Source organism: Mustelus asterias, chromosome 6 (assembly GCF_964213995.1).
Source record: "Mustelus asterias chromosome 6, sMusAst1.hap1.1, whole genome shotgun sequence".
In the NCBI taxonomy this organism is placed as follows: domain Eukaryota; kingdom Metazoa; phylum Chordata; class Chondrichthyes; order Carcharhiniformes; family Triakidae; genus Mustelus; species Mustelus asterias.
The window spans coordinates 77,604,008-77,620,542 of NC_135806.1; the positions used below are offsets into that span (position 1 = coordinate 77,604,008).

Below are 16,535 nucleotides of genomic sequence, written 5' to 3' on the forward strand. Positions count from 1 at the left end.
GCAACAGATGCATGGCATCACTACCTCCAGTAAGTTCCTCTCCACCGTCCTCACTGGGTCACAATCCTGGAAGTTCCTGATAGCACTGCATGTGCACATCAATCATTTCAGTCAATATGGTGTAAGAGCCTGCCTCACCATCACATTCAAGGGGAACAAATGCAGATCTTGTATTTGTATGACACATCCCCTCAATAAGATCTGTTGCACTAAATAGGTCATGTGTATTAAAATGCTAGTAGTGTTCCAGTGCATTAAGTATATCCCTTTATTATAGTAACAAAGATCACAAAATTCATGATTTCTATACAGGAATGCTGATTTATGCTTCCACAATTTACAGTTAGTTATGAAAATTCAGTAATAGATCTTCAAGAATGAAACACGAGCATTATTCACAGCAAAATCTCAGTTCCAGCACTGGCAATATATTTCTCTGCAATTTTTTTTTATGCACAGTAGTGTTCAATTCAGCAACTACTGCAGAATTTCATTCCACAGTCCAGTTCATTCTGACTGGATTAGGCCATGCAGCTGGTTAACAATGCAACAGAATAAAAAAGGAATCTGTTAAACCACTTGTGTAATACAGTATTACAATTTTAAAAGTGGTTAAGTTGGAATTCTGTAGTCAGTGCTTAGTATGGAACCAGTTGTAAACAAGAGACAGGCCACATTTCTTCATCTCATCAGGAACTCATGCTATCGCTTTGGCTTCAGGCAGAAATGCTTCCCAGTATTTAATCAACTGAAAAATAATGAGATTATTAGATTCCAAATGGAATTTAGAAAAACATTTTCATAGAAGTTATAGGTACTCAAGAACCCTCCTATTTTCACACCTATAAATTAAATGGACCCTTGGGAAAAGTGGCAGAGATGATTCTGCATGATGAAAGGTACACTTGTTCTATTAGGAAAGGCTCTCTTCCCTCCCCCGCAACCACACGAAAGCAGCTTGCATTTACATAGCATTTTTCAGGACATCTGGACACCCCAAAGAACTTTGGTAGGTGAAGCACTTTGAGCAGTGGAAGATGAAGTGGGGGTTGGGGGTGGAGGAGAAGCAAAAAAGGTCTCAGAATAAAGCTCTGGGCAGAAGACATCTTAAAACTGCTTAGGTGCTTTTAAATGAAGCAGTTATATAAAAACTGACAGTTCAAGAGCATTACTGAATTTAATACACTGATTACATCAACTGCACTGACCTCCCCAATATAATGTGCAAATCAAAAGTGTCCATCTTATGAAAACCAGACTGATATTCCCATAAATCAGTTCTATAGGCGACCTCACAGATAGTCTTCAAGTTCAAAATTGACACAAGGACAATGTCAAGCACACTGGCCTCCTCTGCTCTAGAACGAACTCATTGGCAGATTGCCCAAAGTTGTCAATAGTTGCATCCACAATTCCAATGTCTGGTTAATTAGCCAGAAAGGTTACAACTTACCTGTTGCTGCGTTTGCACTAAAGATTCAAGGTACTTAATTATAACAGTTTTGAAGTCCTTTACTCTCTCTTTCTGAAAGAGAAACAAACAAGATCAAAGGATGGGTTAAAGAGCAAATAGCTGTAAATTTATTCAGACACTCATCCATTCCACATACCTCAAATCTGCCTACTTCCTTGCGAATGGTTTTTGAGATCTGTTCAAAGTCCCTCTCCCCTTGTTGGACTCTTGCCTCCCACTGGAGGGGAAGAATGTGAATTAGACAAATTAAGTTGTGAATTTAAAGACAGAACAAATCATAGAATCAGTACTTAAAGCAATTCCTATATGATGTTCATCAGCAAGCAGAATAAAAATCTATTACATGAAGTCTGATTGTAGTTCAAATGTTGAGTACAGAATTGTTTAAATTGTTGCAACTAGAAATTTCAAAAAATTCCATCAAGGAAAAGGGAAATCAAGTGAAATGCAAGAGGGAATGCAAGACTACTCTGGCTACAAGATTTAGAACAAGCCGATTTCTGTAGAGCAGTTGACATTGTTCAAACAAAACGACCAAGTGGAAAAGTGAGCACAAGATAAAATAAACTAGCAAACAAAAAGGGAACGAAGGAGTGTGGGGCTAAATAGGGAACCAAAAGGAGACACATGCATGAGGCAGAGAGCATGGCTAAGGCATGAAAAAGTTGCTGCTGCCATAGGCAGTGAAAAATGAGCTGCCTCGGTTAAAACTGGATAGGAGATTTTAGAAAGGATGGCTGCACTAAACGCCAAGTTAGTAAAACAAAAATGGGATGCATCGAGGAAAGGACAGAAATTGCAACGGTAGAGGCACCATCTTCCAACCTGCTTTAAACACAAGCATGATGATGCCAGAGGTCTAGATAATTGTAAATATGAAGCCCCTGGTTAAAAGAAATGCAATTACAGGACAGCAAGTTCACCTTTGTGGTAGGAAAGCTTTGAAATATTCATCTTACAGGGGTTTAACCATGCCTTGGACAAGTACAAATTAATGAAAGTCAGCATGGATTTAAAAGGCAAAGTATTTAACAAATCTGAGCTGAGTCAAGGCTCGACAGCAATGTGTACATGAACTTCCAAAAAGGGTGAAGTGCTAGCCTTGCCAGTAAAGCTGAAGCCCATGAATAAAGGGGTAGTGACAGCATGGATGTTAAATTGGCTAAAGAATAATAGCACTGAATGGTTCTCAGACAGCAGGGAGGTACAAGGGGTTTCCCCAGAGGACAATACAAGGATCACTGCATCTCATGATCAACATTAATGACAGACTGGAGCACAAAGTGCAACAGTAGACAAACTACAAAGACAACAAAAGGTTAGAGTAGGCAGACACATGGGAGATGTAAATTCAAAGTGCAGAAGTGTGATGATATATTGCCTTCTCATTCTGCCCAAAATGGAGATAAAGGGTACAGAAACAGATGGACAGCAGGGGAGAGTTATGAAAGACTTGGTTTGGACAATGTCCAATTCCATACACTTAAGGTTGTGCAGGCCTAAAAAGGGCCAGTGCTTGTGGAATCAGGGACTTTAGTTACATGACTAGCTCAGATGCTGTTGTTCTCCTTAGATCAACATCTAGACACGTTACAAAAAGCCATTCCACCATCTATCACAATTTCACTGGCCTCAAGCAGATATCCACATTTAAATTTTTCAACCCCCCCCCCTCCCCCCAGTCTTGCATTTTACTTTCTGCCCTTTAACAGTAGCTCCTTCAGCCACCTTGTCTCTACTCTCCAAAAAGGCTTTGCTACATCTTTCCCCACTATTACTCAAGAAGCTCAGTCATCTTCAGTCTGTCCCTCAGATGCAATCCAAATTTGTCAAAAGTAAATTTAGATAATTGTATATTCTGTTTTGGGAATCAAAGATCAAAAGTTTACTCTTCTGTAAACAGGGATGCAGAAGGAATAATTCTCCAAACATTGAGTTGTACAGCACAAAAAGAGGTCTTTTGCCACATGTCTGCACCAGCCAAACACCTATCTATTCTAATCCCACTTTTCAGCGCCTGGGTCTAGCCTTGTATGCTATGGCATTTCAATGTACTCATCTAAAATGTTTGAAGTTCAATGGTACAATACATGGAGTCAGTAACAGCATGCTCATTCAACTACCACAAATGAGATGACAACACCAAAGAACTAAAGCCAAGTTGGGCATTAAGCATGAATGATTTAAAATCAATAGAAACTAGTCTGTTGCCATATCCTTCCCATATTTCCCCAATTCTTCTTCACCCACCATCACCGGAGACTTGTGCTCCTAGGCCTGCTTGCATGTGGTGTAAAAGCTCAACCGTGACATTTTGCTTCAACTTTATCCTTCATTTAGGAACTGGTGCTGAAAAGTGAGGAAGGGAAATAAAGTTCAGGAGAAATCAGAAAGAGCAAGATGTGGTACAAAATTCTGCTTGCCAAACATGGCAAGGGAGTTGCTCATGCAATGTTCATGGAACAGAACAAAAATGGAGAAGAGATTTACAACAGAACATGGCCCCCTCAGTGCCAGGGACCTGGGTTCAGTTTTGGCCTTGGGTGGCTGTGTGCAGTTTTCATGTGCTCACCATGTCTACATGAGCAGCCTCCAGGTGCCCTGGTTTCCACCCAGTCTAAAGATGTGCAGGTTAGGTGGATTAACCATGGTAAATGTGGCATCAGTGAGGGATTGGGGGACGAAGAGAAACAGGCTTGGATAAGATGTTCTTCAGAGTTGCTGGGCCAATTGACTTCTCTGCACTGGAGATGCTATGGTACGGACATGGTTGCCAGACAGCTGTTAATTCCACCATTATTCTTCAATTCACCTGCATCTCCAAGCCACTGCCATTTAGAAACCAGCTAAGCATGCAAGAGTCTTTAGCCTCAATTTTCATTTGTGCATTTTGTCCTTCAAATGAAGATTAAACGGATTTAAAATTCCCATCAGCTAAAGAGTTTGTTTACTACAATCATATACATGACATCTTGCTTAGAATTTGCAGCACCCATGTTTGTATTGCAATTTTATTGAAAACAGCCATTCATGCAATTACAATGATTACACATGCATGCACATCCCAATCAGTATTGCAATATAGGAGTCAGGTATTCATTGATTTGTGCCCTCCCTGATCCAGGGACTTGCCCAGCAATTTAGCATTGCCTGGAATTTCCCTAAAGTTCTTGTCCCAACAGATTAACAAATGCAGGCTTCACAGATTACAAACATTAGCTTGGCAAATCCAGTTGTATCTATTGCATCATGCTTAGCCAAAGTTCCTTGCAATAAGTTATTATTTCACTCTTGGTACATATTCAGATTTGAAAGCATACAGGAAACAATGTTAACATGGATCTCTACAAAATACAATGGAGACGAGATAGTAGTGAAAAATCTCAATCACAAATCTGCATTTTATATAGAATGCCTTTCATGCCCTCAAGTTGTCTTGGGTGAGAAACCGACATAGGAACATAGAAAACACCAAGCCTGCTCTGCCATTAAACAATCATGGCTGATCCCCTCAGTGCCATACTCAAATGCTCTGCCCACACCATTTGACACCTTGAGTCTAAAAATCTATTTCCTTCTTAAAATATCTGATTTTGCCTACACAGCCTTGTGGTAGAGAATGTCACAAGTTCACCACCCTCTAAGTGAAGACATTTATTGTCATCTCAATCCAAATGACCTACCCCATATCCTGACATGACCCTCTTGTTCTAGATTCCCCCAGCCATAGTAAAAAACCCCACTCAGCCCAGTCAGAATTTTACATTTCAATTAGATCCTAAATTCCAGTGAATACAGGCCCAGTCGACCCACTCTCCTCATGTGACAATCCTACCATCCCAGATGAATCTTCGCTGCACTACCTTAATGCAAGTAAATTCTCTTTTAGAAAAAGGAGGCCAAAAGTGCACAGTATTCCAGGTGTGGTCTACCAAGGTCTTGTACACTCCTGTACCAAGTTCTCTTGTAACAAAGGCCAACATACCATTTGCCTTCCTGTACCATACCTCATTTACCAACCACAATTTAAACACTGCTATTCTCTTACTCCATCACATGTATCCATGTTACACTGCATCTCCATGTATTTGCCCACTCAACTTGTCCAAATCATCTTCAAGACCCTCACCTCCCAAGTTTTGCATCAGCAAACTTGGAAATATTACTTTTGGTTCCCTCATCCAAATCATTGACGTGTACTCTGAATAGCTGAAGCTCCAAACACCTGTGGGACCCCACCAATCAGCCTGCCACTCAATTCCTACTCATTTCTTGTTAGCCAATTCTCAATCCATGCCATTATCCCCAATCACATGCACATCATGTGGGACTTTATCAAAAGGTCTGAATATCCAAATACACCACATCCACTGGTTCACCCTATTCTCAGTAAGAAGTTTAACAACACCAGGTTAAAGTCCAACAGGTTTATTTGGTAGCAAAAGCCACACAAGCTTTCGAGGCTCTGAGCCCCTTCTTCAGGTGAGTGGGAATTCTATTCTACCAGTTACATCTTCAAAATACTTTGCCAAACATTACTTCCCTTTCATAGATCCATGTTGACTTTGTCTAATGCTATTGATATTTTCAAGTGTGCTTGTTATTGCATCCTTTATAACAGACTGGCATTTTCCCTATGGACGTTAACTAGTATGCAATTCCCAGTTTTCTCCCTCCCTCGAATCAGTGCAGACTCGATGAGCTGAATGGCCTCCTTCTGCACTGGTAATCTTCAACCTTCCTACTTTTTCTAGTAACTTCATAGGACTCCTCTTTGGATTTAATAGTATGCTTAATTTCTTTTGTAAGCCATGGTTGGGAGACTTGATATATTTCTGCACCAGGAAATGTATAACTGTTGCAAAACATACATTTGTTGATTAAATATTAGCCATTGCCTAGCCACCATCATTCCTTGGGTAGGTTGCCCAAGTCTCCGATGCATATAGGAGTGTGGTGATTGCTAATGCCCAGTAAACCATGAAGTTTGTCTCAAAACACAGCTTGAGACTCCTGTACAGTACCTCAAATACCATTTTCCCTGCAAGTTAGCAGAAGACTGAGCTAGCAGAATGGAGGAGGATGAAGTGTCATCAGCCATCTGTGTTTTTAATCAGAGGTTCCCACGGTATGGAAAGGTGATTAACATTTTCCAGGATCTTGCCACTACAGCAAGCATTTAGCTGTGGGACCTAGCTGGAAGAGGGGCTTAATTTTCTGGGCGTTTACTAAAAGGCCCATCTTCTCATGTGCTTGGAGAAAGGATGGATTTATCTTTCACATGACTACTTTAATTGTAACATTTAGAAAAAGTGAATTTCAGATGTTGTTCAGATCTATCCTGGTAAAGTTGCAAGGTTGAGAAGCTCATCAACGAAATGAAACATGGGCTTGGAGAATAGAATGTTTACTGTTATTCCACTCGGAAACAAACTGGATCATTTATTCTCAAACAAAACAAGCCTGAGAAATTCAGTAGAAGCAGCAAATCCACTGCAAGAGCAGGATCAAATCTTCTACCCTTTGGAGATGCTGAAAGTGGAGGGCTACATTTTGCAGACAGAACTCTACTTGGTTATACATATACCACAATTGATGCAACTTATAATTCTTTTATAAAACATTAAACCAATGGCTTGTGGAAAATCAGATTTCAGCATTTATAAGCAGTGATTCAACATCCTACTTAAAGTATAGGAATTTACAGAATGAGTGGTTGAAGTACAGGTTAAAAAATTCTTAAGGATCAATAATTTAATGATAAAAGGATAGATTCTGTTTTGCACAAATGCAAAAAGAAATTGATATTCAAGGTGCCTCATGGAATTTACACTTGAAGAAACTATCCTGTAGCACAGCCTTAAGTGGGCAAGAATCCAACTCTTAGCTGACCAAGACAGCAAAACCAAAAAAGGTTAGGTTGCGTCGACAAGAAAAAAAGTGCATGCAGGTTAGTCAAATAGTCTGCTCACGACATTTGTCACATGGCCTGCTGCACCCATCAATTGCTTGACAATCCTATTAGCTATGAAGTTATACAACTGTAATATGGTTTAACTGTTAAAGCCATGGAAAATACTTCTGCACAACTCCACCAAAACCAAATGTAGAGTTGTACTTTATATGCATCACCTGTCTCGTTTCTCAGTCTTTGGCAAAAGCATTCTTTCTGGTTGTATCACAGCTGGGTATAGCTGCTGCTCTGCCCAAGACCACAAGAAACTACAAAGTGTCATGAATGAAGCCCAGTCCATCAAGCAAACCAAACTCCCATCCATTGACTGTCTACACTTCCTGTGGCTTCAGAAAAGCAGCCAGCATAATCAAGGACCCCACGCACCCTGAACATTCACTCTTCACCTTCTTGTCAGGAAAAACAGCAGTCAGATCACATACCAACCGACTCAGCTTGCCTGCTGCCATCAGACTTTATGGACTTACCTCGCACTAAGTTGATCTTTCTCTACAACCTAACTATGACTAACACTACATTCTGCACTCTCCTTTTCTATGAACTGTATGCTCTGTTTGTATAGTGTGCAAGAAACTTCACCATATACTAATGTGACAAATCAAATCTTTGCTCACTGATGCTACTCAAATTCAGTAGGGTTGTACAAATGAGGACACTGGTATGATCAGACAAGAATCCACAAAACTGAAGCCGAACAAAGAAAATGCACAAAACCACAACAGTGGGAAATGCTTAAACTAGTTAAACTTCAAGTTTATTATTGTCACAAGTAGACTTACATTAACATTGCAATGAAGTTACTATGAAAATCCCCTTATCTCAACACTCGTACCTGTTCAGGTACAGAGGAATTAAGCATAGCCAATGCATCTAACCAAGCACATCTTTTGGGAGGAAACCAGAGCACCTGGAGGAAACCCACGCAGACTCCACACAGACAGTGACCCAAGGCAGGACTCGAACCTGGGTCCCTGGCACTGAGGCAGCAGTGCCAACCACTGTGCCATATTCAATAAAGTTGCAGGTATCCTACCATGTGTACTTGGATATCTAGAATAAGGGAGCCTCTGCCATGTTAAAATGTGGATATCAAACATTTGGGATGAGGGTTGCTGCAAAGTTAACTGGAAGTGAGCTGTTAAAATACATGTTACACACCTACAGCTGATTAGAATAGGGCTGCAGAGACAAAAACAGTTCTACACTCCAGTATGAAGATTAGAAAACAGACCCGCTTCCTTAGACTTGGAGTTTATCCTTTTATGTCCTAACCTAGACTACCACTGACTTTCTAAAAAGCATTACTGTCAAAGGTGGAGCAGAATACTCCTTTTCTAAACCTAGATTTTAACAGGGGGTTGGAGTTTAAGAGCCGTGGGGTTATGCTGCAACTGTACAGGACCTTGGTGAGACCACATTTGGAATATTGTGTGCAGTTCTGGTCACCTCACTATAAGGAGGATGTGGAAGCGCTGGAAAGAGTGCAGAGGAGATTTACCAGGATGCTGCCTGGTTTGGAGGGTAGGTCTTATGAGGAAAGGTTGAGGGAGCTAGGGCTGTTCTCTCTGGAGCGGAGGAGGCTGAGGGGAGACTTAGAGGTTTATAAAATGATGAAGGGGATAGATAGAGTGAACGTTCAAAGATTATTTCCTCGGGTGGATGGAGCTATTTCAAGGGGGCATAACTATAGGGTTCGTGGTGGGAGATATAGGAAGGATATCAGAGGTAGGTTCTTTACGCAGAGAGTGGTTGGGGTGTGGAATGGACTGCCTGCAGTGATAGTGGAGTCAGACACTTTAGGAACATTTAAGCAGTTATTGGATAGGCATATGGAGCACACCAGGATGATAGGGAGTGGGATAGCTTGATCTTGGTTTCAGATAAAGCTCAGCACAACATCGTGGGCCGAAGGGCCTGTTCTGTGCTGTACTGTTCTATGACAGCACCAGTAACTGATATCACTGAGTTAGAATGGTCTGGGCAAGATTTATCCTTTAAAAGATGTGCTTTTGATTAAATTCTGCAAACACTAAACTTGCAAAAAGTGGCAAGTTTCCTTAAAGCTGGAGAGAAATTTACCAATTATGCAAGTGCCAAGAGGTCAAAAGTAAACATTGCGTTATTAATTGGAACAATATCCTCCCAGATTCTCCTAAAGGGCGTCAGCAATGTACATTTCCTCTAGCCAGTGTTCCTTCACTCTTGGGAGTTTGAAGTTGTCAACTCCCCCCATCACTATGTCTAGAGGCCAGACTGGATACAGGTGTTATTTCCCACATTTCCTAAACAACCAAAGAACAAAGAACAATACAGCACAGGAACAGGCCCTTCGGCCCTCCAAGCCCGCGCCGCTCCCTGGTCCAGGATTGAATCCTGAATCCAGGATCCCCGCCCAATTTTCCAGCCTATCTACATACCAATATCCTATCCACCAAGCTGTCCCTCACAGCTACGATGCTTTGTTCATTACAACCTATTAACTCACCCCCACCCCCCCCATTCCAGACCATTTACTTCCAAAAAAAAAACCCCACCAAATCACAAGATGGAAAGAACTTTATCAAGCCCATATTGTATTTCCATGATTTTTCTCACTCGGGCACATGCAACTGACCAAATGAACCAGTAGACCAATTTCAACAAGCATTCTAACCATTTCACATTTGGTTTTGTATGAATTTAGCAACAATATTTGAACTATGTCAGAAGTAAATGCGAGGTATTGATTTAGTCACCTCTTTGGATACAGTCCAACTTGGAAAATCTGCCAGATCAACTCACCTGCTCCCACAGCAATGATTTACTTTTCTAAAAACCTGCATTTATAAAACACTTCTCAACCATGTGTTTTATAGTCAATTAATGTTTTTGAACACAAGTGACTCAAAAACTCAAGTTTGTCCTGAAAGTTGCAGAGTCATACATGCAATAAAGGCACAGGGTTTTCTTCCTATTTTGCATGGGTTAACAGATCTCAATAAGAGTACAGCAAGAGGAAGACAAGGACAGTGATGCACTTCAGCACAACATGTCAGTTTTACTGATCTGCTGTGTGAAGATACTAGAAGTGACACTTGTGAACCTATATCTAAAGAACAAATGGTTGAGGCAAGGAAAGTTGAAAGCAAAGTTGTACAAAAACTTAAAGCAAAGCAAATTAGAATGGTGAGGAATCAGCTTAAAAATCAAATTCATGGAAAGTAGCAACAACTTGGCTTTAAAAATGTCTAAAAATTACAAAGTACATTTCTACTGAAATTACTGGTGTTTAAAAGCTTCCTACCTCCTCAATTTCCTTGTGAAGCAGGGTAAAACAAATTACACAAGTTACCAAAAAATATTTCATTTGGCACTTTTTAATTCCTACTGAAGCAGGGTTTTGTTAAATTCTACTTTTAAATATTATATACCTTCCTGAAATCAGAATTCTTACCTTAACTGTACAAGTTTGCTCTGATATACATACAGTATCAATTCATAGAATCAGAGGTTTACAACATGGAAATAGGCCCCTTCAGCTCAACTTGTCCATGCCACCCAGTTTTTAACCATTAAGCTAGTCCCAAACCCCTCTTACCCATTTAATGGTCAGTGCTTTAAAAAGACAAAATTATACCCACCTCCAGCAGCTTGTCCCAGACACTTACCACCCTCTGAAAAAAATTGCCCCTCAAGACCCTTTTGTATCTCCCTTCTCACCATAAACCTATGCCCTCTAGTTTTAGACTCCCCTACCTTTGGCAAAAGATATAGACTATTTAGCTGATCTATGCCCCTCATTTTATAGACCTCCATGAGATCACCACACCGCCTTCTACACTTGAGAAAAAAGTCCCAGTCTAACCAACCTCTCCTTATAACTAAAACCATCAAGTCCTGGCAGCATCCTAGTAAATCTTTTCTGCACTCTCTCTAGTTTAATAATATCCTGTTTATAATATGGTGACCAGAACTGTACACAGTATTCCAAGTGTGGCCTTACCAATGTCTTGTACAACTTCAACAAGACCTCCCAACTCCTGTATTCAATGTTCAGACCAATGACACCAACATGTCAAAAGCCTTCTTTACTACTGTCCATCTATGACTCTACTTTCAAGGAGCTATGAACCTGTAGCTCTAGATCTTTGTTCTAGAACTCTCCCCAATGCCCTATTAACTGTTTAGTCGTTTTTTTTTTAAAATCCTAACCACTGCCCTAGATTCAAGCTCTTAGGATTCGTTATGAAGGCCCAAGGCAACTCTAGCAACCAAAAGCTATTACCAGATAGGATATGGGAAGTGAACTGCAAATCCAAGGATAAAGGTAGACAATAAGACATGGGATGCTGGGACTCACCCGTGACAGATCTGACAATGCAAGAGCCCAAATTTAGGGCAAGATAATAGTGAAGAGCCGAAAACAAAAAATGCAAATGAGATTAGAAACACTAATTACAAAGTAACAGGGATGAGTTATATCAACACAATCTTGACTGAATCAGTTTAAAAAAGCGGGGGGGGGGGTTCAAGGATAGCACCCTGGGGGTATGTGAACAAATATCAAAAATTCAATCCCCTTCCCTAGTTCTTCACTGCATTTGTTCTAGGGAGCTTAACTTCCATCACCACAGGTATTCCAAAAACCACTTAGGTTTCCTCAGTTCCAAAAGTCACAGTGGATGCGAAACTGAACACTCAGACCAGAGTCTATCCAGAACTTTCAGATCTGCAATATGTTGCTTTCAAAGTTCAGGGTAGGTTAATGAGTTAAAGCACATGATCCTGGGCTTTGTAAATAGAAGCAAAGTACAAAACCCAGGTAGTAAATGTTAACTGTATCCAATTCTCAGCACATTTAGGTTTGTGAAGACTACAGAATTCAGATGTGAAGAGATACTAGTTAGGTGAGCTTGTCAGAGTAGAGAAAGTTTAAAATGCATGAATTTAGAGTAAATATGAAACTAGTTTCCAATGGTGGAAGGATCCATAAACCAGAGATGAAATGTTAATGCAATGAGTAGTTAGGATTTGGAATGTACTGCACCAATAGCAGATATGGATTCAATAGCCACCTTCAAAAAAAATTAGATAAAATAGTTATACAATAAAATTGCGCCTATTTGTGAAAACAGCAGGCCCAAACTATTGTGCTCAGTACACAGACTGGGAATTTATACTGCCAAATAAACTAATGGTAGAAAAGTCAAAATAAAGAATGTACTGAACTGTTATTTAAAGTCACAAATTAGCAAGATTAACCCACAATGTCACTATATATCTATTGTCAAAATATTCAGTTCATTTTTGTAGTTAACTTCAAAATCAAGAATTACTTTTTAGGAATGTGGAAAAATCTGTTTCCAAAGCACTCATTAAGAACATGAGTGCTTTGGTAGCTTAAGTGTTCACTCTCGAAACCAAAACTCTAATTAACTGTACTTCGTGGAATTTTTTCTTCCAAGAAATATGTGAGCAAGTCCCAAGTTAAATGTGGTTGATTAGGTAGATAATTGGTTTTCAAATACTCAGCACTATTATAGATCATCAAGGAACCAAGTGTAATGGCCCATTAATCAAAAAGTAACAAGCTAAAGGGTAAACATATCACAACCACTTGCTTCATTGGAGTTTGGTTAAACATGACAGGAGCAAGCAAAAATTAAATGCGAATAGAAAAATCCTGCATAAGATGAAACTGTATGATACGACTGAGAACCCTTTTGTAGATACCAGCATATTTAAATAGGAAGCTTTTCAAATTTGAAAAACATTACCCATTACATAGTTGTGGACTTACAGCTGCTGCCAAGATAAAGTACATTAGATTTCCAACACATTTGGATAGGATTATCTCCAAATAGAAAATATCTGTAAGAAAATACTCACTTCTCTAATCTCTTCTTTAGCTTGTTGTATTTTGTCAGGTTTATTTGCATACTGGAGTTTGGCATCAGCTTCCCTTTTCTTTTGGAGAGTGGCTTGAGCATCCTGCCATTTCTGCCAACATTTCATTCGATAATCAAACACACCCTGCAGAGCAAAATCAGACATTTCATAACACCATAAAAGCACTAAGAATCATACAATGTGATGCCATTTGGAATTAAATATGCTCTAATGCACATTTAACAAATCATCTTTCACACAGGTGATGGATAAACCCACAAATTAATGAAGGCATCCCAAAGTATGCAGTGGGGGAAAAACAGGTAATATTTTGGGAAATTAACTGGCCATTGGAAAAGTTTGTGTTACAAGTAGGCTTACTGCACAATCACACTGCAATGAAGTTAGTGAAAATCCCCTGGTCACTACGCTCGTGTCTATTTAGGTACACTGAGGGAGAATTTAACATGGCCAATGCACCTAACCAGCACATCTTTCAGACTGTGGGAGGAAACCCAAGTACACACAGGGAGACTGTGCAGACTCCACAGTCACCCAAGGCCAGAATTGAATCCAGGTCCCTGGTGCTCAGGAGCAGCAGTGCTAACAGTACCACCCTCTCAAAGAAAGCCAGCACACGATAGTGTTTCACCAACTTGATCAGGTTCTTCAGTGTGTTTGATGTACGTACAGACTGGCATTTGGTGGTGTATTAAATTTAAACAAAATTAAAGCCTATAGTGAGTGCAGATACTAAATCAGAAAAAAGTGAATTAGGCAAGTATACAGTGGTGTCCCAATAGATATTAGGACCACTATAAATTAACCCCAAATTGGACTGAGCATAAATTCAAAATTTGCAAATGACAAAGCTCAATGTATTAAAAAAAGGACCTCAGAATTATCCATTCTGCTAACCCATATGCCTCAAAATCCCAATTCCCCATGCAGTTTACCAAACTCAATGCAGGTCAGCAAATTTTAAAATTACGGTCCCTACATCAAAGCCAGGATGCAACAGAAAAAGGAACCAGCATGGCATCTGGAGTATACTTAAACTTGCAATTTGAGCAAGATTCCTACAACTAACTTTCTATGTGCTAGACTTTCTCACCTATATCCTTGATTAATGTATAGAGATGTTAAAACTTCAGAAAATGTACATACTATGGATATAGAAACAGGAAAGATCAGGAAATACAGCAGTACAATGATATCAGGTATTATCCAAATGTGCTACAATACAATTTTCCTAGACCAGTCACCTCCAAAATTCTAACAGTATTGAAGGGTATTTTCCATCCCCCATTTACTCCAGCATTCACAAAAATAAGTGAAACAATGCCCTGCAATTACATTTATTCCATCCCATGGCTGTTATTTGTAAAATTATAGGTCAGGCAGGTACATGTAATTTACCATAACATGTGTAGTGTCTGAAGTACTAACTTGTGCTTGAAATCAGAAAATTTAAAAAAGGACATATCATTGGTGGATTTAGTCATGGCAATGAACTATTCACCTAAAAACACTAGCCCCAAAACATATGCTTCTTTGGTCAAGAGGTATTTCATGTTTCAGTAGAGTAGATACAAGTCAACCTCTGATTAGTAGGATGCATCTTAATACCCAATGGTTTATAAAACCCAAGTTGGCAACATCTTGCATTTCTATTCAGAATACCCTACTAAATTTGACAGTTTACCTTTACAGAAGTGATGAGTCGAACATAATCACTTAGAAGCTCTGCAAAGAGGTAGAAGTCAGCACAAGCCTGTTCCTGGTGAAGCTGGTCTATCTTCTCTTCAACTTCTGCTAGCTGTGATAGAGCTCTTGATAGGGCCGTGTGGTCCTCAGAATTACCTAGCATAGCTGCACTTTTGGCAAAGGCAGCAGTATTTGTTGAGAGTTCTAAACAAAATAGTTGGTTTACATTAATGAATGCTTTAAACAACTGTTCATGTTAAAAGATTTAAATACTCTGGCAAAATTAATGCACAACCTCCAAATATGATACAGGTAGACCATTTAATTCTACAGGATATGAATTATAGATTGGCAGCTAATGAAAAGGAAATTCAGATAAGCCAGAGAACAGAGGGGCTGATCATCCTAAATTGGAGAACTGTTGGTCAAGTCAGAATGCATGGCTATCCCTGGTACCAAAGTTCAAAGAGGACTTTGTTCTTTGTTCAGTGTCCAAGTGACCTGTCAAGTTACAGTAAACAAAGTTAGAGAAAGGCTGACAAGACAAAATAAGCTGTCCGAATCCAGATGTGACACTTCCCTCAAAGGATAAAGGGTAGAAATTCTGGAGGTACCAGGAACAAATCTTCCTTGGATAGAGGGGTGGTGTCAGAGGACTGTAAATGTTGCACCATTGTCCCAAAAAGCAAGTAAGGATGAACCTTGCAGTTCAAAAAGTTACAAAAGAATCAGCCAGTTTCATTATGGACTAAAAGCTGAGCCAGCAGAGATTAGAAGACAAATTGAGTTTGATTAACTTAAGTTTGATGAGGTAAAGGAAGGTGGAACAGGATAGTGCAGTGACTATGAACTTGCAAAAGGCATTTGATTAAGTACCATAATGCAGACTTTAGTAAAATTGAAGCTCATGGGAATAAGGGACAGCACTAGCATGAACTTGAAAATTGATCAAGGGATAGAATGGTTGCAAGGATTATACAGCACAGAAACAGGTCATTGGGCCAATCAGTCCATACCAGAATGCATGCTGTGCTCAAGCCTTTGCACATCCTTCCTGAACATAACCCTTCCCCATCTCCCTCAAATGCAGCCACATAATTTGCATCAATTGAGGCAAATGGTAGGCTTTCCAGACTAGGAACTATAGACTAGAATTGTGAATTATGGACCAGAGTCTAACATTGATACTGGGGAAGTTGCTAGAGTAAATTACCAAGGATTTCATAAATCATTTGGAAGGCAGTGGTATAATCAGACAATGTCAGCATGGATTTACAGAAGGTAAGTCATGCTCAACAAATCTATTGGAATTTTGAGGATGTAACTAATAGAGTTGACTGCGGAGAACCAGTAGATGTGGTTTATTTAGACTTTCAGGCGGCTTTTGACAAGGTCTCAGAACAGACTGTGAAGCTAAAGCACATGGGATTGCAGGTAATGTCTTGAGATGGCTAGAAAGCTGGTTAGCAAATAGGAAGTAAAGAGTTGGCATAAATGGGTCTTTGATTGGCA

At 39.8% G+C, this 16,535-nt stretch overlaps 1 protein-coding gene across 1 annotated transcript in view; it reads right to left on the reverse strand.

Moving 5' to 3' along the window:
• Positions 1-250: 250 nt before the first annotated feature.
• snx2 (sorting nexin 2) overlaps positions 251-16,535 on the reverse strand; it is a 42,235-nt gene continuing 25,950 nt past the window's right edge. The window contains exons 11-15 of the mRNA XM_078214604.1: positions 15,022-15,227; positions 13,317-13,460; positions 1,611-1,691; positions 1,454-1,525; positions 251-748 (exon numbers count right to left, since the gene is read on the reverse strand). Of these exons, the coding sequence (XP_078070730.1) occupies positions 698-748; positions 1,454-1,525; positions 1,611-1,691; positions 13,317-13,460; positions 15,022-15,227 (554 nt within the window). The 3' untranslated portion in view covers positions 251-697. The remainder of the gene's footprint in view (positions 749-1,453; positions 1,526-1,610; positions 1,692-13,316; positions 13,461-15,021; positions 15,228-16,535) is intronic.